General features: G+C 58.1%; 1 protein-coding gene across 1 annotated transcript in view; it reads left to right on the forward strand.

The window, feature by feature from the left end:
• Positions 1 to 22,141, forward strand: part of PLEC (plectin) — a 122,079-nt gene extending 99,938 nt beyond the window's left edge. Inside the window, exons 40-74 of the mRNA XM_039364613.1 lie at positions 219 to 378; positions 498 to 582; positions 1,859 to 2,100; positions 2,463 to 2,582; positions 3,020 to 3,127; positions 4,710 to 4,913; positions 4,996 to 5,199; positions 5,451 to 5,670; positions 6,058 to 6,287; positions 7,070 to 7,192; positions 7,580 to 7,681; positions 8,135 to 8,236; positions 8,577 to 8,732; positions 8,854 to 9,009; positions 9,090 to 9,296; positions 9,493 to 9,621; positions 10,622 to 10,792; positions 10,876 to 11,031; positions 11,330 to 11,515; positions 11,619 to 11,741; positions 11,990 to 12,159; positions 12,982 to 13,141; positions 13,342 to 13,542; positions 13,762 to 13,902; positions 14,046 to 14,189; positions 14,412 to 14,600; positions 15,107 to 15,224; positions 17,181 to 17,350; positions 17,747 to 17,909; positions 18,131 to 18,285; positions 19,143 to 19,217; positions 20,846 to 20,963; positions 21,097 to 21,275; positions 21,385 to 21,502; positions 21,696 to 22,141. Coding sequence (XP_039220547.1) covers positions 219 to 378; positions 498 to 582; positions 1,859 to 2,100; positions 2,463 to 2,582; positions 3,020 to 3,127; positions 4,710 to 4,913; positions 4,996 to 5,199; positions 5,451 to 5,670; positions 6,058 to 6,287; positions 7,070 to 7,192; positions 7,580 to 7,681; positions 8,135 to 8,236; positions 8,577 to 8,732; positions 8,854 to 9,009; positions 9,090 to 9,296; positions 9,493 to 9,621; positions 10,622 to 10,792; positions 10,876 to 11,031; positions 11,330 to 11,515; positions 11,619 to 11,741; positions 11,990 to 12,159; positions 12,982 to 13,141; positions 13,342 to 13,542; positions 13,762 to 13,902; positions 14,046 to 14,189; positions 14,412 to 14,600; positions 15,107 to 15,224; positions 17,181 to 17,350; positions 17,747 to 17,909; positions 18,131 to 18,285; positions 19,143 to 19,217; positions 20,846 to 20,963; positions 21,097 to 21,275; positions 21,385 to 21,502; positions 21,696 to 21,742 — 5,332 coding nt within the window. The 3' untranslated portion in view covers positions 21,743 to 22,141. The remainder of the gene's footprint in view (positions 1 to 218; positions 379 to 497; positions 583 to 1,858; positions 2,101 to 2,462; positions 2,583 to 3,019; positions 3,128 to 4,709; positions 4,914 to 4,995; positions 5,200 to 5,450; positions 5,671 to 6,057; positions 6,288 to 7,069; positions 7,193 to 7,579; positions 7,682 to 8,134; positions 8,237 to 8,576; positions 8,733 to 8,853; positions 9,010 to 9,089; positions 9,297 to 9,492; positions 9,622 to 10,621; positions 10,793 to 10,875; positions 11,032 to 11,329; positions 11,516 to 11,618; positions 11,742 to 11,989; positions 12,160 to 12,981; positions 13,142 to 13,341; positions 13,543 to 13,761; positions 13,903 to 14,045; positions 14,190 to 14,411; positions 14,601 to 15,106; positions 15,225 to 17,180; positions 17,351 to 17,746; positions 17,910 to 18,130; positions 18,286 to 19,142; positions 19,218 to 20,845; positions 20,964 to 21,096; positions 21,276 to 21,384; positions 21,503 to 21,695) is intronic.
• Positions 22,142 to 26,110: the final 3,969 nt, after the last annotated feature.

The raw sequence follows: 26,110 nt of genomic DNA on the forward strand, positions 1-26,110 counted from the left end.
AGGGCCTTCCAGAGGAGGGAAGGCAAAGGAAGAGAAGGGAGAGGGAGGCCGCCTAGGGCTGGGGCCCCACCTGGCCTTTCTGTGATGCTCCCTCTGGCCCCTCTTACAGACACGCCCCTCCCCGTGGCTCCGAGTGTCCTGGAGGGCAGGAGGGAGGCCTTCCTTGCTGGGCTCCTGCTGGGCCTCCCTGCTTTCCATCTCCCCCTCCTCTCCCACAGGCACAGCTCCCTGCAGCAGATCATCCCTGCTGCCAACGTCTTCCAGGAGTCGGTTGATGCTTTCCAAGACTGGCTGAGCTTGACGGAGCAGAAACTGGCCCAACTCTGGGGAGCCCACGGGAGCCTGGCCCAAAGCCAGGAGGCCCACCAGCAGATTCAGGCACAGTGCATGGAGGAGGGGGGCAGAGCCCTGAGCGGTGGGAGGCTCTGCTCTCTGATAAGGGAGCGGAAAGAGCCACAAGGCCCTCTGGAGTCACCTGAGCGCTTGCTTTTCTCCAGGCTCTGCGCAAGGAAGTTCAGTCCAAAACAGCAGAACTGGAGGAGGCCTTGCAGCGTGGACAGCGGCTCTTGCAGATGGTGCCAGGCAAGTGGCGGTGCCAGGCTCCTGTAGGAGGTCGAGTTCGGCCCCCTCGCCAGGGACCTTGAGCGACGTGGCGGGATAAGGGAGAGACAGAGAGTTGCAGAAGCGTCTGCAGTTTCCTCTTTGCAGCAGAGCCACTCCCAGGAGTCCAAAGCAGCTCCAGACCCAGAAGGCCCCGGTCACACATGCTTGGAGGTGCCAGACCTGCTCCGGCCCCCAAGGCTGCGATCAATGGGTTCCTGGAGCTGCAAAGCAAAGTGCTTGTGAGGTTCCGGGGCTGTTGCTTACAATCAGCAGCTGGGATCCATCCAGGGCAGAGCCATGGAAGAGGTTGCCCCGAAGGGCCCTTCCTATCCCACTTGCCCACCTGGGCTCCTTGCATTTGGGTTGGCTGGGAGTGGAGCATGTGGGGAAATCCCTCTTTGGATCTCCGGTTGTTCTCCTGGAGGCGCCACATCACAGGCAGGCCTTGCAGGTGGAGACAGAGAGTTAGAGTTCCTTTCTCAGTGGGTTTTATGGAACGTTAACGCTTCTTTAGTCAGGGCATTGTATGGCCAGGGGGTTAAAGCCATTTCATAAAATATAAGGAAAATAAAACTTTCCTTAACCTTTTAACTTTATATGCCTCTGCCCTCTAGCACCTAGCTGCTGATGGTATTTGCTGAGTTGAGGAAGGCAACGAAGAGTTGGGGAAGTCTTAACCATGTCAGCCTCTCCCCTCCCACCCAGTTAGCAGCCTCTGACTTTAGCTACCAAGGCTTTGAAATCAGAAGCTGGAAAGAAGAGGGGGGAGGATTGGGTGTTTGTGAGAAAAGGTCCTTATGGTTTATGCTGACTTACAAGTCTTCCTTAAATTGGTTCGGGGAGCTGAAATGATTCCATAGCTATGCCCAAACAACCACACCCCTTAGGTTCCAGCACAATACCCGTCAGTAGCAAGATGGTAGCAATAATCTGTGTTCACGTTAAACCAAAAAGTCAACTCCAATAGCACGTGCATTGAGTGCACCTCGTCCCTGTCCCATTTTCAAAATAGCATTTCCCCGTCCCTTCTTCTCCTGCCCTGAGCCTCCAGAATTGATGCTAGGTGGACTAAGAATCTGGCGGGCAAGGAGACTCTCTGAGCCCAAGAGTCCAGATCTGTACAGGTGGGCCCTGTACAGCTTAGCAGCCTATGGAGCTGGGAGGCCCCCAGGGCGGGTGCTGGACTATTCTGGGCAGCTGCTGTCTCTTGATCCCCCCCCTCTTGCTGGGCTGAGGTGGGGCTCTGCTCTTGCAGGAGAAGAAGGCCAGCTTGTCCAAGGCAAGATGGACTCCCTGCGGCTGAGGCTGCTGCTGGTGGACCAGAGGAGCAGCGACACCCTGCAGCGAGTGGAGCAGGCCTTGGAGGCCTCTTCCCATCCGGACCCTGCCCTAGAGGACCTGGGCCTCGCACTGCAGCCCCCAGAGAAGGAGCAGCACTTGCCAGGCAGCCAGGCAGGAGAAGGGTCCTGCCCCCCGGCCCCTGCAGACAAAGAGAAGGTAGGTGGAGGGTAGGGGGGGGGAAGCCAACCTCTTGCAGCCCCCCTTGCCCAGTGGAGGCTTTGGGCAGGGAAGGGCAAAGGGTCTGTCCAATCCCTACCCATCTGTTGGAGAGCAAGGATCGGTTCCTGGGGCGAAGATTGGCAAGGGCAAGAGAGCTGAAACTGTCTGCTGCTGCTGCCACTGCCAGCCTCCCCCCCCTTTGCACACTTTTTGTGGTCCTGCCTAAGGTGTGCCAGCCTGGGACCAGGGGCTTCCCGGCCTCCCCCTGGGTGCCTGTGGGGCCCCTGGCGTCTTCCGGGGTCTTCTGTCCTGCGCACGGGTGAGGCCGATGATTTGGGCTCTGCCTCCTCCTATTTCAGCTGGAGCAGGCGTTGAGGTCTGAGCCGGCCGCTGTGTCCAAGCTGAGCGCAGGTGTGGAGGAACTGAGCCAGGTGTACCTGAATGTCCAGGCCATCCACCTGGCACTTGGGGAGCAGAAGGTTGGTGAGGGAGTGTGACCTGCCAAGAGCGGGGAGCAGATGCCCTCCAGTCGGCCCAGGGTGGCAGGAGATGCACCCCGGGGCCTCCCCAAAGGATGGAGGTGTTTGGCGGGAGGAGAGCAGCTGCGTCTTTGCTCCCTCGGCTTGTGTGTCCAGCGTGGGGCCTCCGCTGGCCGGGCTTTGAGAGCAGGGAGGGCTCTAGAGCAGAAGGCAAAGCCTCTGCCCAGTGGGCACCGTCCAGGGACTGGCCAGTCAGGCACAACAAGCAAGAACCGCGAGGCCAGGCAGCATCCTGGCAGGACAGAAAAGGTTTCCCAGGTGGCAGCCGGTCTTTGCACGCCCCACCCTGAGAACAAGCATACCCTTGCAGCCTGTCGCAAAAGAGGGTGGGGGGCTACCTTGCCCCCTCTCCTGATCCGCCTTCCCTGTGTCCCCAGCACCTTTCTGCAGAGACCCTTCACCATCACGGCCAGGTAGAAAGGCCGGTGGAGCCAGCCAACCCACTGCTCAGCCTCTGCCCCACAGATGTGCAGGAGCAGCTGCAGGTGAGGGGGACAAAGTCGGGATGGTGGATGTGGGAGGAGCATGCCCAGAGCGGCAGCCTTGCCCAACTGGCAGAGCATCCTGTCCAAAAGATGCTTTCCACTTGGCCCGTGGCTGCTGCCTCCCCCCCCCAAGCTTCCAGGAAAGGGAGGGGTGCATTCTGTGTAGGGGTCATCCAGATGTTTGCAAGGCATCGTCTGGCGTAGAGATGCCCCCCTTGGGCAGGGCAGGGCACGTGGGGTGGCACTTGTGTCTCAACAGCTGGTACTGCTGTGGGAAGTGCTTCGTGCAGAGCAGGGAGATGAAGGTGGGGCAAAGGCCAGGCTGGTGGGCTTGATTAGGAGGAGGTGGGGATGTGGCCTGCCTGGAGAAAGGCCAAACGACTGGGGCTCCTTGGGAGGGAAAGAGGGAAGGGAGAGAAAAGGGGGAGGGAACGAGTCAGTGGGAGTCAGGCAGCCCAGCAGCCGGGGCTAAGAGGGAAGATGCTGAGATGGTCACCTGAGAGCAGGAAGTCAAGAGGCAGCAAGGAAGGACTACCCCCCCTCCGCGAAAGAAGGGGGGGTAAAGGGAGGGGGAGGCGGAAGAGTGGCACCAGGGCAATTTCCTTGTGTTGCTTTTGGTCCCCCTTCCCTGAGCTCCGTGCCCCTTTCTGACCCCCAAAGGCAGAGTCTACGTTTGTGGGCTTTTCGTTCATGCTCTGCCTACTTCAAGGCTTCTGTTATAGTGTTACTTCCTCCCAGCCACCCCACCCCCATCCCCACCCCCGAATGCAAGAAATGGTCCCCTTCAGCCTCACCCCTGGGCCTGCGGCTCCAGCCTCAGCGGGCAGGGAAAGCCCAGGATTTTCCTGCTAGCTATTTGGCCCAGGGAGGGGATAAATCCAGCAGGATGGGGCATGCATCCAGCCAAGTCCAGGCATATGTGCGCGCGCGCGCACACACACACACACACACACACACACACACACACACACACACGGCTGGAGGAGGCCTCTTTGCTCACAGCCAGTTTTGGGGTCTCAGGAGCAAATTGGGGTCTCTGGGTACCACCTGGGAGGAGACTGGCGTAAGTTCATCAGCACCTGGCCAGGATGACTGCTGGCTTGCTTAGGCTGACTGAAGGCCCCCCCCAGCCCCCCGCCACTCAGGACAGGAACCCATGTGAGTCCAGTCTCCACCTGAGGCCCCCCAGTGCTGCTCTGGGCCGTTGTTTCTGCCTTCAACCTGGAAGCTTTCATTAGGAAGCTTTCCCTGCCTGGCACTTGGCAGCTGCCTCGCTTGCTCCAGGCCCAGCACTTGGGAGGGAAGCAGAGGTGGTGGCCTTCTTCCGTGCCCCTCCTGGTGCCCCCCTCCCCTGGCACCTTTCTCGAGACTAAACATGCTCCACTTCACAGCTCTTGCCGAAGACCGGCCGGCCATGGGTGCCACGTGCTTCGACCTGCCCAGCTTCTCTGTTATGCCTCTCGGGCGCTACAGGGTCAGCCTTGGGGGAGGGGAGCACAGGGCCCATTTCTCCTTATGGCATGTGGCTCATCCGCCTGCTTTGTCCCTTGTGTCCTCGCAACCCTTGGTGGGGGCTCCACAGGAAGGCACGGAGTCCCTCGGCTGCCAGAGCCCGGCCTGCACCCTGCAGCTGGCGCAAGGGCAGCTGCTCCTGGCTCAGCACACCGAGGTCCAGGCAGAGCTCAGCCAGTGGCTGGAGGAGGCCCGGCAGGCAGTCGCAGCCTTCTCTCCCGGCAGCATCACCACCCGCTGCGAAGTCTTCCAGGAGCAACAGGAGGTGCTGGAGGTGAGGGCAGTGGCGGGGGTCTTTGGATGGGGCCAAGGGCCTCTGTATGACCCACATCTGGCCCCGCCTCTGTCCTGCGCAGGGTCTGCGGGAGGCCATAGCTGAGCACAGGCCCCTGGTGGGGAAGCTGCACCGCATCACCAGGTGGCTGTCCGAGCAGTGTCCACAGGAGGCAGCGCCATTCTGGCAGGGGCTGCAGGCAACCGAGGAGCAGTACAGCAGCCTCCGAGAGCAGGCCCAACAGGCCACAGCTGTGCTGAGGAAGGCCCTCCCACGATACAGCCAAGTAAGCCAGGCTCACCACCCTCCAGTGGCTGTGCTGCAGGGGGGAAGGATGCCCCGCCAGCCCACCTGTGCAAAGTCCCACAGTTGGGGGAGCGATGGGGGCTCCTTCCTTGCTTGAGAGGAGCTGGCTTCTGCCCGTTGCCTTCAGGGTACCCCTCATCTCGTTGTGGCCCCATTCCTTCCCTCCCTGCCTGATGCCCAGGCTGAAAAGCCCCTCTGGGCTGACCCTGAACCTCCTCTGCTCCCTGGCAGCTGTCCGAGCGGCTGGAGCTGGTGACCAGGAACTTGGAGCGGGTGCGGGACCACACAAGGCACCCACCTGAGCTGCGGGGAGACCCCACCTGGCTCCAGGAGCAGCTCTGGGAGAACAGCCGACGGCTGGCGGAGTTAGAAAAGCTGGGCGTGGCCCTCGAGACCCTCAGTGGGCAGGGGGCAGAGTTTCAAGCCACCCTGCAGACCACCACACCCCCAGGTACACTCCTAGCCAGACTTTTTCAGGGGGGCTCCCACTCCCAGAGGACTCGTGGCTACCCAGCTGGCCAGTCTATGGCTGGAGAGCCCCCAAGAATGCTCTGCGCACAGCCTGGGGGAAGGAAGGAGCTGTATTCCTGGGCCACCATCTCCTTGGAGACCCCACGGTTCACACTTGGGCTGGATTCTCACAACCCCACATGCTAGGTCAAGATGGAGCTGGGCCACTGATGACTCAGAGAGTTGTGGAAATGCAGCTCTCTATGGCTGCATGAGTTGCGTGGTTGGTCCCAGCTGGTTTGAGGAGCCCAGTGGCTGGCTTGGTTGACCTGGTCAGCTGGGGGGTCCCTGCACCCCCTGGCTTCAGCCCCTCTTCCTGCTGCTGCAGCCATGCAGGAGCGCATGCAGGAGCTGCGGAGTCAGTGGCAGCTGCTGTGGGAGCTGGAGGAAGACCGAGAGGCCTCCCTGCAGGAACTCCTGGCCCTGGCCGGGCGGTTTTGGCCTGGCCTGGCTGAGCTGGCCGGGGCTCTCAGCAACAGTCAGCAGATGGTGCTGGACCTGGAAGACTCTGCGGCCTCCGGTCCAAAGGATATCCAGGCCAAGCTGGTGGCCATGCAGGTATGGGCTGAACCAGGAGACCCATCATGGCGTTTCCCCCCCCCCCCGAGGAAGCTGTGCCCCCTCCCTCCTTGTAGTGTCCCAAGCAGCTGCTATCCTGGGGAAGCTCCCCACCCCACAGGGCAGGAGCAATGCCTGGGGGATGGGCTGAAGGTCCTGCAGCTACCACCCCCAAGTCTTCTTCTTCGGAGACACTGCTCTCTTCACATTGGACAGGTCTTTTTGGGGTTCCTAGGGCGCCCTGGTCCCTCTTTTCGGTCAATAGCCAAGGAGGCAGAGAAAACCCAGGAGGCCGGGGTCGGTGGACTTGGGGATTCTGGGGGTTCGGTGGGGTGGGACAGCACTGGGGGTTCGGTGGGGTGGGACAGCACAATGCCTTTGGGCCGTCTCCATCAGTACAGCCACACCACTCACCTTGGCCCCACCTGCCGCAGTCTAGGACAACTTGCCACGGCCATCTTCCATTTTTGTCAATGGAAATAATGTCGAAGAAACGATGGTGGATAACATTTATCGTGCCCACCTCTCCATGCAATTGCCCCATGGTGAGTTGACCCACAGCGAGCTATTGTGGCATTGGCCATGGCGAGAGGGCCGTGGTGAGATGGCCGCGGTGAGTTGTCCCATTCTGACAGGCCTAGACCTTCCTCCCAGGCCACCCTGTCATTTTGGGCTGCCCCCTTGAACCCTCCTCTGACTTGCGGGGCTCAGGGTCCCTGGAGATGGCTGCTTGGTCGGGTGGAGGACTATGCTGGCGGCGTCCATGGCCTCTCGCCCTGCAGGCCCTGCGCGAGGAGGTGGACGCTCTGCAGAGTGAGCTGGATTCTTTGGGGGCTTGGGGCATGGAGTTGATATCACTGTGCGGAGACCTGGAGAAGCCCACAGTCACCAAGAGCTTGGACGACGTGAGCACCAACTGGGCTGGCAAGCGGTGGAGTGGAGGGAGACAGCAGCATGGCGCCCACAGAGTCCTCCAGGACATCTGCCCTTTTCCCCTCTCCTGGTGCTGGAGCAACCAGGGTGCAAAGATTGGGGGCCCCTGGACTGGATACTCTCGGGATGTGATGGATCTGCACTTGTAGGGAGTGCAATCTGCAGGTACCCTTGGGGAGCAGACTGCATGGACGGCCCGTTGACTCAGTGGCCCCTGCTACCCCGGCTGCCCCGTCCCCTTAGTTCAGCTTCACAAGGTAAAGCTGCCCAATGTGGCTCCTGCTGACCATGCCTGGAGTCCCAGAAGCCTCACCGTGCCCACCCCAGGAGCTCCCGCTGACCCCTCTGTCCACCCCCAGCTCTACTCATCTTGGAACAGCCTGAAGAGGACGTGGGGGGAGCGGCAGAAGCACCTGGAGGACCAGCTGCAGGCATCGGTCACCAACCAAGAGACGATGGAGGTGAGGAGAGCTTCCCGCCTGAGGACAAGAAAATATGGCTGGAAGCTGCCAACCAGGAAGGAGTGCACCCTGGGCACGTGGGGAGGGGCTTCAGCTTTCTCCTGCTACGGGCAAGGGGATCAGGTGACCAACTAGCGAGCTTGCCAGGGACCCCCCGGGAAAAGGCGGGGCAGAGACAGAAGTCCAGATTCCTTCAGGTGCCCCATTCAGGTTGCTTTTCCTGCCAGAGCAGCCCCTGTGAGCCCCACTTTCCCACTGATGGACTGTGCTGCCTTTTGATTGTCCCCAGAGCATCTGCCAGACCTCCTGCGCCCCTCGGCCCCTTCTTGACCTTTCAGACCTAAAGCCGGAGCCCCAGCACTCCCTAGCCAACCCTAGGAAGCCTCCCCAGACTCAGTCCTCCCCGCCACACCCCTCCCGCTTCCCTGCTGGTTTCTTCTCCTTTCTCTCCAGAGGCTCCTGGCCTGGCTGGCAGAGGCTGAGCAGCGGGTGGCCCAGGAGTTCCCAGGTGGGGGGGAACCGATGCAGGTGGAGCAGGAGCTCTCAGAGCTGAAGGTGAGGACTGCTTGGCTTCCTAGAGAGGGAGGGGAGGGGGATGCCTGTCCCCAGGAGCCCGGCTGAGATCAGCGGGGGGCTGCCACGTGGGTCCAAATGGTCCAATGTGGTCCAGACTGGCTCTGCTCTTAGTCAGTGGCAGCGTGCTTGTGGAGCGCGGAGCAAGGGCAGAGCAGTCCTTCTCTACACAGGTTTGTTCCAGCCTCTACAGGCCCCAGCGCAGCCGAGCAGGATCAGCCCTGGCTCTGTGCGGCTGCCACTCTAGCGTGGTCCTAAGGAAGCAAGGGGAGGGGCTGTGCCAGGCAGCATCTCCTCATTGCCTCCCAAATCCCCTGGGCAGGCCTTCAAGCGAGAGCTGTACCGGCACCAAGTGGAGGCCGAGAGACTTTGGCATCGGAGCAGCTACCGGGAGGCTGCCCAGGAAGATTCCCCCCTTGCTTTTGGGGGCTCCCGGGACCGTTGGATCCAGCTGGAGGAAGAGCTGCTGACCCGGCAGGTGGGGGCACTTGGGCTGGGGTGGGTGGGAGCGGAAGGGTCTCGAGGGGGGCTTACCACTTGCCTTCCCCACCTCGCTGCCTGGCTCGAGAGCCCCCACAGCCTCTTGGCCTCTTTTGCAGCACCGTCTGGAGGCCGCCCTCCTGCGCCTGGGTCGGTTCCAGAGCCAATTGGACTGGCTGATGGAGTGGCTGCTGAACACTGCGGAGCAGCTCCGGGACCCCCTCCCCCTCACGCCGGACCTGCAGAGCTGCGAGATCGAGATGGCCAAGCACCAGGTGGTCCAGCGCCCCCATTCCCCAGGCAGGGGATTGCTCTCTGGTGGGCAGTTGGTGGGGCTGACACCGGCTCTTGGCAGGTGCTACAGAAGGACGTCCTGTCTAACACAATGACGGTGCAGGCGGTGCAGGAGGCTGGCTGGCGTCTGCAGCAGCTGCCTGGTGACGGCAGTGGGACCTGTGTGGAGGGCCTACAGGGCAAGCTCCAGCAGCTGAGCCATCGGTGGAGCCAGGTCCTGGCCGAGACAGAGCAGCGCCACCTGGCCTTGGAGCACAACCTGAACCAGGTGAAGCCGGGCAGGGGACCTCCTGGCCAAGCGTTTCCAGAACTGGAGGACCAACAACCAGGAGGCGCCTCTTCGGCTGGAGGCAGCTTGATGGCCTTTGCTCAAGGCCTGGGAGGGGGTCCTCTGAAGTCAGGGAGCAGCTTTTGTTCCCCATGTCCTGGTCTCTCTGCCCACTCTCTGCCTGGTGCTCCCGAAGGTGCGGGAGGTTTCTCTGGAGGCGGCTGGGCTGTTGCAGTGGTTGGACCGTGTGGAGTTGCAGCTCTTCTCTTCCAAGACCATCTGGGGGCCCCCCGAAGCCACCAAGGACAAGCTGGGCACACTCTTGGTGAGTTCCTTCCCAGGTGCCTGCTGCATGCCAGGGACACGGCCGCCTTCTTGGATGGCTGATTCTGGCTAGGGATGAAAGGTGGCCCAGGTGCTGCTTGGTGGCCCACTTTCAGCCCTCTTGGAACCCTTCTTGAGAAGCTTCCTGCCTCCCTTTGTTGTAGCAGTTGAGGAGGTTGGACTTTAGGAGGCTCTGAAGCCCAGAAGCTTCCCCTGATGGTCCACCTGAAGACGTTGGGCCATTAAGACCATTTCCCGAAGACTTTGGGAGATGTCCCATGACCTTTGTCTGTCATTGTGCTGAGTGGGCATGGGGAAACGACAGATGGTCCTGGCCATAGGTCCCTCTTTTGGCCCCTGGAACTTCCTGGGCCTTGCCAGCTGGATCAGGAAAGGGCCGATTTGGGCAAAGCCCTACTAGGGTCGCTTTCCACGGCCCAGCAGCAGGGAAGGCGTGGGCAGGGCACCATGGAAATCCTCTCCTGCCCTGCTTCAGGTGAGGGAACAACAGTGAAACAATCCAACCGCATTGACAGAAGCACCCAAATCAAGGACAGAAGCCATCCGGGGCCTCTTCATCACCCAAATGGGTTGGAAAGCACAGTGTTAGCGCCTGGGGGCTCCTGGTGTCTCAAGGCTGTTCCTCAGTGTGGGGCTGCCCCTTTCCCCACTTTTCCTTTGTGGGGTGGGACCCTCAAGAGCCCCTGAATTCTCAGGTGCAGGTGCAGGATCATGGCTGCCTGGCTTCAGGCCTGGGGAAGGAAGCTTCTCTCTTGGCTTCAGGGCCCTCCAAATAAGCAAAGCTGTAGTGTTACTGGACCATCTCGGTGCATGGACCTTTTGCTAGCTGTGGAAGGCCGCATGATTTGCAGGGCCTGGTTTCCTGCCGGTTCCCAAATGCTCCTCTTCCACCTGGGCTGCCTCTGGGTTCAGCCTCCTCCAGGCAATGATGGAGGTTGTGGCTGGGAAGCCTCACCTGGCTGGATCTTGTGGTTGGGCAGGAACTCTGTGAAGAGATGAAGTCCAAGCAGCAAACATACCAGCAAGTCCAGGAGAAGCTCCAGCACCTGTTGGCCACCTGCCACTCAAACGGGGCTTCTACAGCCGAGCACAGCCTGAGGGTCTTGGAGCAGAAGTGGGGTAGCCTCACTAGCCGCCTGCAAGAGCAGAAGGTGGGTGGGCAGGAGGGGGGCTGCAGAGGCTGGGGCTCTCGTCCTGCACGGGGTCTGCCCACGGTGCTCCGTCCTTCTCCCAGGAGCAGCTCCTCCAAAGCTCAAATTCGGCCACCGAGTTCCACGCCACCCTCCAGGAGCTCCTGAAGTGGGTCAGGCAGACGGAGGAGGTCTTGGCAGCCCTGCCTCCTCCCAGCTACATCCTGGACACGGTCAGCAAACAGAGACGGCAGCAGCAGGTCAGCCACAGCTGGCTGGAAAAGGAGGGGGTCTCCCCTGGGTAGCATGGGTGCCCTTGGTGTCATTTGGGAAGAGAAGTCTGCCCCCCATTCCCTGGACGCTGGCCCACTTGGCCCAGTGCGGACTGGGCGTGTTGCAACTTGTGGCTGAGCTCTCTTAGGTGGGGCACTGCCAGGCTTGGTCTCAAGTGTCCCTCTCCAGTCTTTCCAGGAGAGGCTGGGTGGAGTGGGCCCTGGGGAGGAGGGCTGGTCTGTGGAGGGAATCTCCTGGGCTCCCCTGCCTGGTATGTCCCTGCAGGCCTTGGTGCAAGAGACGGAAGCCAAGAGCAAGAAGCTGGCAGGGATGGAGGCTGCCTGCCTGACCCAGGACAACGGGGGTCCTCCCAGCCTGGTGGGCAGCGCCAAGGAGCGGCTGGCCAGTGTCCTGCAGCAAGTGAGCAAGAGGAGGGAGGTGCTGGAAGAGGCCCACCAGCAGGCCAAGCAGGTATCTCACACAGAGACTCCCCCCAAAGGGCAGCGGAAGATAGGGGGCTGGGGGGGCAGGCGTGCCCAGGGAGGTTCAGTGCAGTGCTTCTCTGGCCTTCCAGTTCAAAGAGTCCTGGCAGCTGCTCCTCAAGTGGTTGGATGAGGCTGAGGCAGCCCGTCCAGCCCCTGCAGGTGCCCCCCCAGCGAAGCAAGAGGACCTCAAGGCCCTTCTGAGACAACACGAGGTGAGGCGGGGGGTGCCCAGTGGCTCATGCCCACCATCTGCAGAAGCCTCTCCCTTCTCCTGCACCATCCTGAGTCCAGGGGGGGTTCTCTGTCCCATGATGTCAGCAGCTGAATTTGGGGGACCCCATTGGAACTCCCCATCAAGGAAACAGCTCCCCCTCCCAGGGCAGACCGGGGGGGGGCAGGCAGATGCCTCGACCACCCAGGCTGCCTCCAGGCAAAGACTTTTCTCCAAATGTTCCCGCAGGAATTCCAGAGGCGCCTGCGGGTCAAGCGCAGGGTCTTCCAGGCCACCCTGCAGCGGGGGAGTCTCTTACGGGCCAAGGCCCTGCTCCCTGCCGATGGCCAGGAGCTGGACGTGATGCAGAGGGAGCTGAAGGAGCGCTGGGGGGCTCTGTGGAGCTGGGCAGCCGAGAGGTGGGGGACAGAGGGCTGGAGGGGCTGCTCACCAGTCCTCTGCATGCTTTTGGCCACGCCGTGTTTCCACAGACTGGCCAAACCGCTCTTGTCCTCCAGAGAAGCCAGATCTGGCCTTGCTGGGGCAACTTGTTCTACAAAGTCACTGGTCCTGGGGTGGGGTGGGGGGTGTCCTTCACGGAAATGTTCATTTCTTTGTAGCTCATTGCAGTGCTACCAAGAGTAGAATAGAATAGAGCTGGAAGGGACCTTGGAGGTACTCTAGTCCAGCCCCCCGCTCAAGCAGAACCTATACCCTCTCAGACATGTGACTGTCCGAAGGAGAACGCTTTGTGCAGCCAGGAGATATGTCCACCAGTCTCTGGGGGGGGCAGGGAAGAGGGGTCAAGCAAGAGAGTTGGCTGAGGATCTGGTGTGGGCCGGGACCCCTGCAGAGCAGTGCTGAGATACTGACCTGTTCTCTGGGGCCGGTGAGGCCAGCCCCAGTGCCTCCCATCCTCACCAAAACAAGGTCCAAGTAGAGCAGACAAGGTCCAAGTAGAGCAGTTAAAGTGGTCACTCATGGCACAGTCTGGGGCTTAAGTGCCTTTGGCCCCACCTCCAGGCCTCTGGGATTAGAGCCTTTTGTAACAGTTGCTCAGAGAGGCCCAAACTCCCCCCCCCTATATTCAGCTGAATCGGGCGCAGGACAGCAGGAGCTTGCCCAGAGTGGGGGCTGCCGATGGCTCCAAGGAGGTTCTGCTTGGGGCAGGCCTGGCCCTTCACCCCAGAGAAGGGGGCACAGAGGCCTTGTGGACCCCTCACTGCTCAAACCCTTTGCAGGCAGCAGAAGCTGGAGGAGCAGCTGCTGTTCTCCGGCTGCTTCAGCGATGACCTTCAGAGCCTCCTGGACTGGTTATGTCGGGTTGAGCCCCAGCTGGCTGAGGAGACCCCCCTAGGTGGGGACAGAGACCTGGTGGACATGCTGATGGAGCAGCACAAGGTGGGTGAGAGCGCCACTGCCCAATGTGGGCACACGACTTGCCACACGACTGCTGAGAGGATGGCTAGAGGGTCCGGGGCGAGGTGGCCTTGCTGTGCCCGCAGAAGCCCCGGTGCTCCCAGCCTGGTGGAGAGAGGGGGGCTGAATGGCTATGCGGCCTGGACACCTAGCAGTGAGGCTTCCTCTCTTGGGCCCGGCAGGCCTTCCAGACGGAGCTGAGCCGACGGGCGGTGGCTGTCGGGACACTGAGGTGCTCTGCAGAGCGTGAGCTGGTGCAAGGTGGGAGCACCATGGATGCCCGGTGGCTGCAGATCCAGATGGAGGAGCTGGAAGATCGCTGGGAACTCATCAGCCGGCTCTCCGTCTCACAGCAGAGCCGGCTAGAGGTCACCCTGAGGCAGGCATGTGGACAAGCCACAGGGCAGTGGTGGGAGAAGGACAGTTGTGTGGAAGGCAGAAGGGCCTGGGTGGGACACGGGACAGGCAGGAGGCTCTTCCGTTTCCCCAGCCGCCACCAGAAGCCCCCTTCTTGAAGCCGGGCAGATTCCAGAGGACCCACACTCTGCATCCCAGAATGGCAGGAAGACCCCGTGTGGTGCAGACATCCCTCTCTCCTGCAGGCAGAGGAGTTCCACCGCCTGCTGTGTGCCTTCCTGAGCCACCTATCTGAGCTGGAGAAGTCAGCCATGGACGGGACCCCTCTAGAGCAGGAGGAGGAGGAGGAGGAGGAAGCCATGGCTGAGGCCCAGAGCCAGCTCAAGGTCGGGGGGTGGGTGGGTGGGGAGAGCCCGCTGCTCTTCTCTTGAAGGGTCTAATGCCAGAGCCTTCAGCCTTCACCCTCCCCTCTGGAGTGGGGAGGCTGGCCCCACAGGGAGGTGCTGATGGCTTTGCCCTCTGCTGGCAGGAGCTGCAGCAGAGCGTGCAGGGCCAGCAGCTGGAGCTGGACTGCATCACCTCTCTGGGCGAGGAGATCCTGAGCGCCTGCCATCCTGATGCTGTGGGCACCGTCCAGTCCTGGCTCGTCCTTGCCAAGAGCCGCTTCCAGCAGGTGGGCAGAACGGGAGGGGGCTTGTGGGCGCTCTGGGCCTGGTATGTGTGGCCTCCAGGGGGGCCATTCAGTCAATGGGGTGGGGGAGCAGGCCTTTCTTCCCTCACCATAGGCATGTCTCTCCTCCCCCACATTGTTCTCCTCCCATCTCTTCCTCCTTCCATCTCCTCTTCCCTCCTCCTCCTCCTCCTCCTCCTCCTCCTCCTCCTCCTCTTCTCACAGCTCTGCAACCAGATCCAGCAGCAGGAGCAGCGGCTGCAGGCCCAGGCGGCCTCCCTTGCTGCGGACCAGGAGACGGTGGAGCGACTCAGTGACTGGATCACAGCCACCGAAGAGACCCTGAGCCTGCGGGACCAGAAGCCCCTCCCTGAGGATGCCAGGCAGCTGGAGGAGCTCAGATGTCAGCACACGGTAAGGTACCTTCGCTGCCCCCTTTGCCTTCAGGTCAGGCCCAGCCAGTCGCTCCTAGCTACCCGTGGGGGCTAGAAGGGGCTCTGCCCCCTGCCTCACCAAGGTCCTGGTAGAGGAAGCCCTTTGCCGTGGGTGGGTCGGCTGAGGTGTCAGTGACCTCCATCCACCCCTGGCCCTTTGAGCCTCTTCAGAGGCCGCCCCCTTCACTCCTTGGCAGGGCTGCCCTGGAGGGTCTTTGGCTGGGCAGTGCCCTCTGCCCTGCAGTCGAGGAAGCCTCTGGCAAGCAGGTTGCTGCAGCCCTGGAGAGCCTCCCTTTCCCAACGGGATGGCACAGAAGCCCCTGCGAGTGTGTGTACCAGTGCATGGAGATGCACATGTGGGTGGCTCTGTTACCAAGGCCCTGAATGGGATGGCTTTGACGGGGGGGGGGGGTCTTGGCCCTGCAGCCATGGCATCCGGTTGCCGAGCTCCGAATGGCTGATGGGGACCCCCTCGCCTCCCCGCAGGTCTTCATGCAGGAGTTGGACCACAAGCAGCCCGAGGTGGAGGCGGCCGCCAAGAGTGGGAGGCAGAAAAGGACTGCACGGCCAGGGGTGGAGGCTCCTTCCTGCAAAGGCCGTTCCGGTTGGTGCCTCCAGTTCCTGGCTTATTCGCAACTTTTGCCCTGGCCAGAGATGGAGCCCCCAGAGCCACAGGCAACATTACCCTGCGGGACACGCAACTGCTCCCTAAGCAATTTTGCCAGTCCTGCCTTGAGGCTCCGGGAGGAAAAACTGATCCTGGGCCCATCCGGGAAATCAAGCAATTAGATGGTCATGCTTGCTGTTGACACCAAATTATTTGAGCAATTAAGCCAGCAAAACGCTCCAAAGACCTGCTCAGTCTAGGTCGGAGAGTGAAGATTTTAGAAATTTTACCCAATGTTAGACTTAAAGATAAAACTAATACAACTTAAAAAAGAATAAAAAGGAAATGCAGAAAAGAAACAGAAAAAAAAATAGAAAAGGAAAAATAATAATACAAAAAGAAGAAAAAACACATAAAGTAATGGCCATCACAAATATAAACAATTTTAATAACCTATCACCTTCTCTTAAATAGAACAGTTGGGCTCTTCTTCCCATATTCCATCTCTTTTCTATAAAGAAAGCCTGATCATGTCAGTCCTGATCAGCAAAAGTCCATTAAAGATGATCAGAGATAATAGCGTATCCATTTAAATCTTGATTAAATAAGCCTGGCATTCCTTTATTTTTAACAATATTGATCGCTAATCTCTTCAAATGATGTCCTAGAATTTAACTTTTTTTCATTTTTTTATTGGTCTCTTCTCACAAATCGTTCCAATACCTTAACAAGCCTCTTTTGTAAATCCAACATAGGAACATTATCCAGGCCATTCTTTTGCTATTTGTATATCCCTTTTAAGTATTAAGAGAGTGGCATCAGCCAGTTTCATTTGTATGGCCTGCATAGCATCTTTTCCCGTGTCATTCTTTTGGCCTGTCGTTTTTAAATCCACTTTCAGATCTGCCTCAGTCTTGTCCAGTAAAATTTGATCGCCTCACATAACATCTTTTAAACACAGATTATCTATGATGACGGACACTTTTAAAATTAATTTCTGGGTCCATTGTTCACAAGTATCCTTCAATGCGTATAATGTTAAAGTATTTTGCTCCGTTTTAGGTAAATCAGCTGTAAAAGTTCTCCTTTAATTGTAATCTTAGGTTCCTTCTGGTTCTCTTTACGGTCCAATCTTTAAAGTCCCATTCTACCATCATAGGATTTTTTGAAGAATTCAAAACAACAGTCTTTCCCCACAGGAAGGATTCTTATAATTAATTTCAAAATCTTATTTCAAATCCAGATGGATCCTTAGTCCATTTGGAAGTTTCCAAAAATCAGTGCTCTAGTCACCCTAATTTAAAACCTCTTTGGCCAAGGATCGAAGAAAAGTCACCCGCTGTTTTCAGACTTGAGGCTGCAAAGAGCCAAACAGCAAGCAATTTCCAAAATGATTAGAAAAGGTGTCCATAGAGGCACCAACTGAGTCTTCCAGGCATTTCCCTCTGAACCTGCCAAAGAGCACTCTCTTGTGGTCTCCTCATGAGGAGCAGCTGTCCGGAGCACTTGTGGGTGATCTTAAGTTCTCTCCTTATACGGAGAGGAATTAAGCAGAGCAAAGTTACTCAGCGGTTCTTCTTTCCACTATGGCCACTGGCTCTGCATTTCTCGCTGTCCATCTTGAACCAAAGAAGATCAAGGTGGCATTTTCTTGAGCCTCTTTCTCAGCCTTCCTTCCATCTCTGGCCTGTGTCCAACCCGCCCTCTCACTCACTCATTCATCTGCCCCACAATCAACTTACAGGGGGGCAGAAGAGGGCAGGTTGGAAAGGGCCCTGTGCTGAGAATCAGCTCACAGCTCCCTTTATATTTGCCTCCTGCCTGGACACCCTAGTCGGGACCCTGGGGGAGGAACACTCAGGGCTCTCACAAGTGCCCCCAGCACACTCTCAAGTGGCAGCCAGCTGTTTAATAGTGCCAAGTTTCAGCTGGGACCCTCTCTCCCCACTGCAGGATGGCATGGGGCCAGAAAAGCTTTGCCCCGGGCCCCCCTCATGCCCCTGGAAGACCTGGAGCCCCAGAGCCCACTCCTAACCCAACTGGAGCTCCGCTGGCAGCGCCTCTGGCTGGCAGCTCAGGACCGGCAGCATCGGCTGCAGAGTTCCCAGCAGCGCCTTCAGGAGGTGAGGATGGGCAGGTTCGGGGTGAAGAGCCGCTCCGGAGTGGCGGAGCAAATGCAGGGAGGGACCCAAGTCAGGCGCTCTCCCCGGGTCCCCTGGCAGCCCGGAGAACGACGGCTCCAGCCTCCCAGACATTGGAGGGGGAGACCTGGGCTGCCTTAGGCTGCCTCCAATGGGAATGGGCAGCTGGATGGGGAACTAAGGCGCCAATCTCCTCCTGGGCCAGCTCCCCCCCTCTCTCTGCCAGCCATGGGGATGAGGAGAAAGGAAGGGCATGGGCATCTTGCCCCGCTTGTGTGCTTTCCTCGGGTGTCCTGAATGAAGCGGGGCCCTTGCGGGGCCCTTGCACCTGCCACCCGAGACAGGGTGCGTGGCTGTTTCTCTCTGTCTCTCGCACAGCTGGAAGAAATGGCCAACTTCAATTTTGCTGTCTGGCGCAAGCGGTACCTGCAGTGGATCAGCCACAGGAAGTCCCGGGTCCTGGACATCTTTCGCAGCATTGACCGAGACCAAGATGGGCGCATCACCCAGCAGGAGTTTGTCGGGCACGTCCTGGCCTCCAGTGAGTGCTGGTCCCAGGCTGCCTTCCCCTGGGTGTTCTCCATGGGGACGGGCCAAAAGGTCCAGGTTTCCTGCCCAAGACCCTTGGAAGGGCTTCCCCCTCTGCCTCTGCCCTGCGGTGCGTTTGCTTCCCCTTGTGGCTCTTGTGGACGTGGCTGGGCCTGAGGGGATGTGGGGGGGGGGCTGCGGCTGGCCTCCTCCACTCCTTTCTTTCCTGTCCAGAATTCCCCACTAGCCTGCTGGAGATGAAAGCAGTGGCCAAAATCTTTGACATGAATAGGGATGGTTTCATTGATTATTGTGAATTTGTCAACGCTCTGCATCCCGGCCGGGAAATCCTGCACAGGGCGGCCAACGTGGACCACATCCAAGAGGAGGTAGGGCAGCCAGGGTGTCCCCCCCCCTCACTTGTGCAGTTTGACAGAGTGGCAGCTTCAGAGTCTCCCCTCAGTTCTGTTGCAAGGAGGCGTTTAGGTGCTTCCTTTGAAAGTGGAACGTTAGCAGAAAGGAAATCCTATGGCTGCTGCCGCCGGGAACCTCCTCAGGGGATCGGGGGCTCTTCAGCCCAACTGAGGAGGGAGGGCCAGGCTCTGCCCCACATGCCTCAACTGAGGGAGCCTCGGACCAACCCCCCCTTTCTGCCACCCCCTTTGGAGAGGCAACTGAGCAGCAGGGAGCAGCACTGGGCAGAGAAGAGGAAGGGAAGAGGGGATGCCCGGGAATGTGAGCCAATGGCGGGAGGGTGCAGGGAGTTCCCAGGCGAAAGGGCACCTGGGATTTCCATCAGCCACGTGATGCAGCCACAAAGCAAGAACTCACGCTTAAGAGAGGACGCTTCTGGTGGCCACTGTCGGTGAATCCTCTGGTGTGGTCAAGTACAACTTCATGCGGCCATCACTTGCTACTTCCTGCCGGCTTCACTGTTGAATTTTCTCATTGGAAGCTGGCAGTTCAGGTCGGAAAAGGTGATCAAGTGGCCACAGGATGCTGCACTGGGAGGATTTTGAGGACCGGTCATGAGCAACACCCGCTCAGCCCTGGCTACGTTCCAGTGGTTGCTGATTGAGAGCAAGCAAGGACCAGCAGACTTGTGGCAGTTGAATTTCCCCTGAGTGGAAATTGAGGCTGGCAAGTGGGGGTTAAGTGTACAGTAGGTCCCTACAAATGCAGGCATATGTAGGAGAAATTGGGGTCTCTCCTTCCCCCCCCCCACTGCCTCTCTTTTGTGACGCAGGTGAACCGACAAGTGGCTGAGTGCAACTGTGCACAGCGTTTCCAAGTGGAGCAAATTAGTGCCACCCGTTACAGAGTAAGCCTGTTCCCCCCCCCCAGATTTCTTTTCTTTTTTTTTTTTTTATTGAAAGTTTTATAAATTTTACAAAAAGACAAAAACAATACAAAACAAAAAACAACATATACAAAAAAAAATAAAAAACTAAACATTACATATAAAAAAAAAACCCATCCCCCACCCCTCACAAACACCCTCCCTTCCCCCCCCTGAGCTTCCCAGAGCAGAATATAGGCTTAGTGAAAAATTAACAAATAAAGATAAAAATTAAATTAAAAAATTTATATTTATATATATAAAAAAATATCTATATATAACATTCTCTATATATAAAAATAAAACTTATGAAAAAACTATGTGATATTTTTTTATACCCAGTCTAAATTGTATAAATTTTATCCATTTGTCCCAAACGGCAAGAAACTTCTCTTGCGTTTGTTGCTTTAAGAAAGCCGAAATCTTTGCCATTTCCGCCAAATAGGACACTTTAAGAAACCATTCCTGCAGTGTAGGCAAAGATTCCTTCTTCCAATATTGTCCAACTAACAGCCTCGCGGCTGTAATCAAATTTAACATCAATACAACCTCCTTTGTATCACAATCTGTAACAATGCCCAACAAAAATAATTGCGGAGTAAATTTTACCCTCCTTCTAAAAATTCTCTGGATATTCCACCATATTTTAATCCAAAATGCTTTTATCTCTCTGCATGACCACCAAATATGATAATAGGAAGCATCCGTATAACCACATCTCCAACATTTGGGTTGTACGTCAGGGTACATAAGAGACATTTTTTGTGGATCAAGGTGCCATCTATAAAACATTTTATAAAAATTCTCCCTAAGGTTCTGTGCTTGTGTAAATTTGACATTTCTCACCCAAATGGTTTCCCAGATGTCCAATGAGACTGGGACACCAAAATTCTGCGCCCATCTAATCATGCAGTCTTTAATTAATTCCGTTTCTGAGTCCATTTCAACTAATACCCCGTAGATTCTCTTGATGTGGGTTTGTCTTTGATCCTTGACTTGCTTAATAAGATTTCCATCTTCTCTAAGAAAACCCAATTTACAATCCACCTTCCATTTATCTACTAGTTGCCTATATTGGAACCAAGAATAAATAATATTTTCTTGCGCTAAATCTTCCCGTAATCTTAACTGCCAGTTTTGCCCATCCCATCTAAGTAGCTGACTATAAGACACCATATCCATTTTTACACCTCTTTTTATTCCTTCTATCGCATGCCAAGGTATGGCCCATAATGGAACTTTAAAATCACTTTTATAATATTTTCTCCAAGTCCTAAGTCCCCCCCAGATTTCTCAGCCTGTGTCCCCCTGCACCCCGAGTCTCTTGGTCCTCCCTGTTAAGCCGGGGACCCACGTCAGCTTCCAGAGTCAGGGTGTCTAAGCTGGCCACGGTGCAGAAGAGGTCCTGGCCCACTGACTCTCTGCCCGGGCCTCTTCTGGCACTCATTTCTCACGCCAGCCTTGCTCTCCGCATCCACGAATGGGGCAGCAACACTGCAGGACTGTGTGCCTCTGCCCTGAGGATGGTGGGACTGAGAGGGAAGCTTCTCCCCACACGGGGACCCCAGAATTGGCCTCCAGCAAACAGCCCCTTCCTGCTGCTTCTCCAGTTTGGGGAGTGCCAGCAGCTGCGCATGGTTCGAATCCTGAGAAGTACCCTGATGGTGCGAGTCGGAGGAGGCTGGACAGCTCTGGACGAATTCCTGGTGAAGAACGACCCCTGCAGAGGTGAGAGGCTGGGCGGGTGCCAGAACCCCACCAAGCAGGCCAAGCAGGATGGGTGTCCGGCTGCCTCCCCCTCCCCTCCCCCAGCCTCCCCATCTGGCTGGACCCGGCATCTCATTGGCTTTCTCTCACGTAGTCAAGGGAAGGACCAACCTGAAGATCAATGAAAGATACCTCTCCCCGGGACTCCTAGGGCGGAAGGGGGCAGGCAGCCAATCTGCCCCTGCCTCCAAGATGCTCTCCCCCTGCTGCTCCACCTCCAGCCTCAGCCAGTACAGCAGCGCCTCTGCGCCCAGCAGCCCCGTCCCGAGGAAGGTGAGCTGGTTGGGGGAGAGCAGAGTCCTTGCCACGGGTGCTTCCCACTGCCCACCCCCCAGGCGCCTCTGGCAGTCCTGCAGCCGGCGTCTCCTCTCTCTCCTTCCAGGCTTTGCTGCGCTGGACACACTCGGGGGATCATCGGGGCCTCCACTCCTGCAGTCCTGCTGGGGGGGCTGGGTTGGCCTTTGCCCCTGGAGCAGCTGGGCCGGACGCTGAGCCCTCAGGTGAGTGTGGGGCTGAACTCTTGCCTCCCGGCTGAGAGGCAGGCCAGCCCTTGCACCCCAGCGTGGCTGGGGATTGCTGCAACCATCCCAGGCACTCGGGTTTGGCAGCCTCGCTTGGGAGGGCTGTTCGGCCACGGTTGCCCCCGCGAAGGGCTGGGCCTGTTTGTGGGATGTTCTCTCTGCTTCTGCTCAGGTCACCCCAGAAGAGCAGCTGCCCGGAGTGACGTCCCTGCACCCTGACGGCTGTAGCACCGCCCTCCTCTCTGGGCCCTGGGAGCAGCAGCGGAGAGATCTGGGCAGCCGCCCACTGGCACCCCAGTCCCTGGGAGGTTGGGCAGGCCGCCCCACCTTTCCCCACAAGCATCCCTCTCCCGGCTCCGCACAGCCCTCCCAGGCGATGCAGCCAAGGCTCTTTTGGAGCAAGACCACCTTGGGGGGGGGCACTTTTTGGTGCTCTCACTAGCCAGCTGCCCAGCTAGCCGAGGCCTCAGGTGTAGCCTCAGTGGGCCTGGGACAGATTTTGGAACGAATGGCATCTTGCCCTGACTGAGCACCGTCCCACTGCAGGCAGGCAGCAGCCCGGCTGAATCCCGGGGCCAGACGCAGCACCAGGAGCAATAAAGACAAGGCTTCCTATAATCCCCACCGCCTGTGTGTGCACTGGGGGGGGGGGCTGGGACCCAGGGGCGCATTAACTGGCCTGCCAGAGGCAGCCAGCAGGCCATGTTCCGGCTGCCCTCCTGCACAGAGGGTGCTCAGGTGGGCTGCCTGGGGAAGGGCCATGGGGTCAGGAGGGACCGGCTGCCTTCCCTCCGGCCTCATGGAGCAGCCAGGGAAAGAGCTGGGGTTGGCAGGGGCTGCGGTGGCCTGGGCTGGTGGGTGACCTCTTGGCAGGTGTCCAGTGTTTCCAAGCACAGCCAGCCCCTCCACATCTCCCCCCCCCAATGAATTCCTCCAGGCGATGGGGGGAGGGGAGGAGTGTGCAGCAAATGCACTTTAAGCCACTGGAAGCTGAAACCCAGGCAGGGAAACGGTGGGGGTGGGGGGAGAGGGGAGGGAGATCCTGGCAGAGAGTCTGGATCTCCCAGAGGAGCAGCTTCGCTTCTGCCCTGGGGGAGAAGATGGGACCGGCTCTCAGCCCCAACTTTCTCAGGAAGCCCAAGGGGGGGGAGACCACAGGAGAAGCCCTCCCTTAAGCATTCAATGAAGGTCTCGCTCCCAAGGGAGATGGCTGAGATGGACGGGGGGGGGGGGCAGGATGACCCCTTTTAAGAGGGAGTCAAGGGCAGAGGAGTGGGAGCGATCCAGGCCAGTGTTGCTGGGCTTTGGAGCCCTGGAGGGAGAAGCCCTTTCAGCCCCTTCATAAGTGGTCTGGACTGGGGGGTGGTGGTGGCAGCAAAGAGCTGGCTAAACCTGCAGACCCCCTCGGCCATTGAGGGCCCTGGAAACTTAGGAGTGAGCCAAGAGGCCCGGACCCCAGGTGAAACCGAAAATGCTGGGGAGGAGGGCCAGGAGAACGGTTGTCAAGCCAGTGAAGCCCCTCTCCTCCAGTCAGAATGGTCAGTCTAGGCAGGTAAAGGCCCGCTTGGCCTGGAGAGAGTGGACAACAGCAGCCCCAGGGCAATGGGCAGGGCAGACAAAAGCGCCTCATTCACCCCTGGGGTCCTTTGAGGTGGGCACTGCCTTGCCACCTGGGAAAGCAGCAGGGAGAGCCTGGTGTCCAGACCCCGGATGGCTCTCTTGATAGAGCTCCTTGGAACCTAAAAGGGGGGGGGGAGTCTGATCAGGCGGACAAAAGGGGGGCAGTTACTACCTGTGATTGACAGTCTACGCTGCAGGGAACAGAGTCCAGGATTGCCTTTGCCTGTTTAACAGCTGCATCACACGGCTGGCTCAGCTGCCAGCTAGTTTGTGATTGAGGGTGCTCAGCCCCCTCCACCGCGCCTGCCGGCAGCTCCACCTCAAGTAGGTTGAAGGGCTGAAAGGCGGATTCCAGGCAATGCATTAGAAATGGAGGCATTTGCAAGCCCGGCGTTTAGCCCTGTTGGCAAGGCAGAGGTGGGTCAGATAGGTACGTTAAACTTCATGAAAGTTTTAAACCACTTTCACCTCCACTTTAAAAATAAAAGTTGCACAGCCGAAAGCAGAGATCGGAATGGATTTCAGCCTGCAGACTTTGGGGGAGATGGGGGGGCTCTCTGGGGCGGCAGACGGGGGTCTTGCTTGAAAAGGACCTTATGGGCTGCAGGCTCCCCATCCTTGTTTGCTTGCTGAAGGCAGGAGCCAGCAGGAGAGACGTCCTTTGGCGGCAGAACCTCAGCCAGGAGGTTTGGCCCGAGTACGTTGCCTTGGAGAAGGTGGCTGCAGCTGCTCACAAAAGGCTAAGCAGAGGCTTAGGACTTGGATGGGACACCACCAGGAAATTCCAGAGCCGAGGCCAGGCTTGGCCACACCCTGACCAGGGCAGTGGAGGGTCATTTCAGAGAAAAAACTCCCCACCTTATCCCAGAATGCCCTTGGGTGGAGAAGGCAAATATTTGCAGTTCTGCCCCAGCTTTTCATGTCAGTTCATGTGAGTTGCATCACCTTCTCTGTTTACCTTGTTGGGATCAAATGAGCCAAACCGGGGAGGGGGAAGGGGGGAAGGAGAGGCTGGCTCACCATTGCCCAGACTTTGCAACATGTGCTGCAACTTGCTTCTTTTCCTGGGGATCGCAGAGGGCAGCAGCTGGAGCAAAGGGAGCCCGTTCCCAACTCTGGCCTTGCCTGGCACCTCTGCCAGCACTTTGCCATGTGCCATTTACCTGCCATCATCGGGGGCCTCCAGCTTCTACTCTTGGGCACACTAAATGGAGCTTTATTGATGCCAGCTGACATCCACTGATTTGGGGGGGCTTTGGAAGCTCTCAGCTTTGGGGCCTGAGGAGAGAGTGGCCTCCGCCCTGGTGCCCGAGGGGTCCCTGCGTGGCCTGATGTACTTCTCAGGGCCTCCCACCAAGTGTCACACCTCGGCCTGGGGACCCTCGGGCACCAGAATTTGGCTGCTGGGCTGTCCTGGGCTAAGAGGGCCAAAGGCTGGCACAGCCCTCCAGTAATTGGGAGCAGAGGCTGGGCAGTAGCGTCCCACCCCATCCCCTGTGCCAGGAATGGGAACAGGCCCTTGGCTGTCAGCCTGGGCCTTCCTCCACAGACCCTCTGGCCGCTTTCAGCACAGTCCCCCCCTGCTCCCCTCCCCAGTGGATTCTGCTGCTGGCACCAATGCAGCAGGGGGAGAGGGGGGCCATCTTGGGTAAAATCTTGATCTGCAGCTCACGGCTCAAAGTTGGGGTGCAGAAGAGCTCGGCCCTGCAGCAGAGCCCTGCCCCCCTTTCCTGCCTGGACACCCCTGGAATTAGAAAAGGGAAGGGTTTCAAAGGACTTTTGAGGTCATCTAGCCCAACCCATGCCCAGTGCAGGAGTCCACTGCTATTGCCTCCCCAACAGACGAGCAGCTTCTATTTAAGCACCTCCAGCAAACTCCTTAGGATTAGAGCATTCTTGGTGACAATGGAAATCTACTTCCTTCCCTTTTGAACCTGTTGTGTCTTGTCTCGCCTTGTGGGAGCATCCCACCTGCCTCCTCTGTGAGGCTCTGGAGGGCCTAGGAGAGAAGGGCTGGGCCTCATTTCCCCTGGGCTCCCCAGCCCATCCTCTCCAGCCCTTCGTCACTCACCCTAGGGGGGGCTGTAATCTGGTCACGCTTCAGTGCCTCAGTTGTGTTGGCCAGAACTGGTGCAACAACTGAGGTGTGTTCAGACTCAGGAGAATAGAGAGCAACAATGACTTGACTTCTGTAGATGCCACCAGGGATTCCCTTTGATCACCCTTCTGGATCAGGTGACCCACCAAGACACCCTGTTTTATTATTACTATTATTATTATTATTTTCCTTTGCTGTGCTTCGCAAATTCTGCTTTTCGGTGCAGAAGTCCTTACTTCCCAACTGCCTTGTTTAGGGATCATTTGAAGTCATGTGACCACCATTTGCGTGCTTGCCAACCAGCTTCTGACGGGCAGAGTTCAGGAGAAGATGAAAGGAAAACTGTAAGTTGCAGTCAAGCGATGTGTGACTTAGCCAACACAATGAGTCTTTTGATGGTCAAATGAGCAGAGACGTTGTAAGCCTATCACATGATTTTCAACTTAGTGACCACAGCAGTTACTGATGCAGTTGATGGTCCAAGGTTTGGTTGCCAAGAAAGTCACCTGGAGACTTTCCACTTTATAATCTTGTCTTCGGGTTTTCCTGCCCAAAATAGAATCTCTGTTTGTTTACAGGATTTATAAAGCTGCTCAAGCCCTAATCTCGGACTCTGGCTGGACGACCTCAATAAAAACTGGCCCTCCCCAAGCTCGAACTGAATACAAGAATCCTGAACTCGCTTGGCCTCTCTCCCCGCTGAAAGGGTCCCTGCCCCCCCCCGTGTTTGCGCTGCCTTGCGTCGTCCGGTCTGCCGGGTCCTTCTTTAAGGGGGGAGCAGCCCAGAGCCAGGAATGAGCTCCGGGAGCCCCTCCACCCCCACCCGCCGCCACCGCCGCCTCCGGAGCGACTCCCAGGAACCCGGCGAA

The sequence above is a fragment of the Crotalus tigris genome, unplaced genomic scaffold (genome assembly GCF_016545835.1).
Source record: "Crotalus tigris isolate CLP2741 ecotype Arizona unplaced genomic scaffold, ASM1654583v1 scf7180000019818.546109, whole genome shotgun sequence".
NCBI classification, from domain to species: domain Eukaryota; kingdom Metazoa; phylum Chordata; class Lepidosauria; order Squamata; family Viperidae; genus Crotalus; species Crotalus tigris.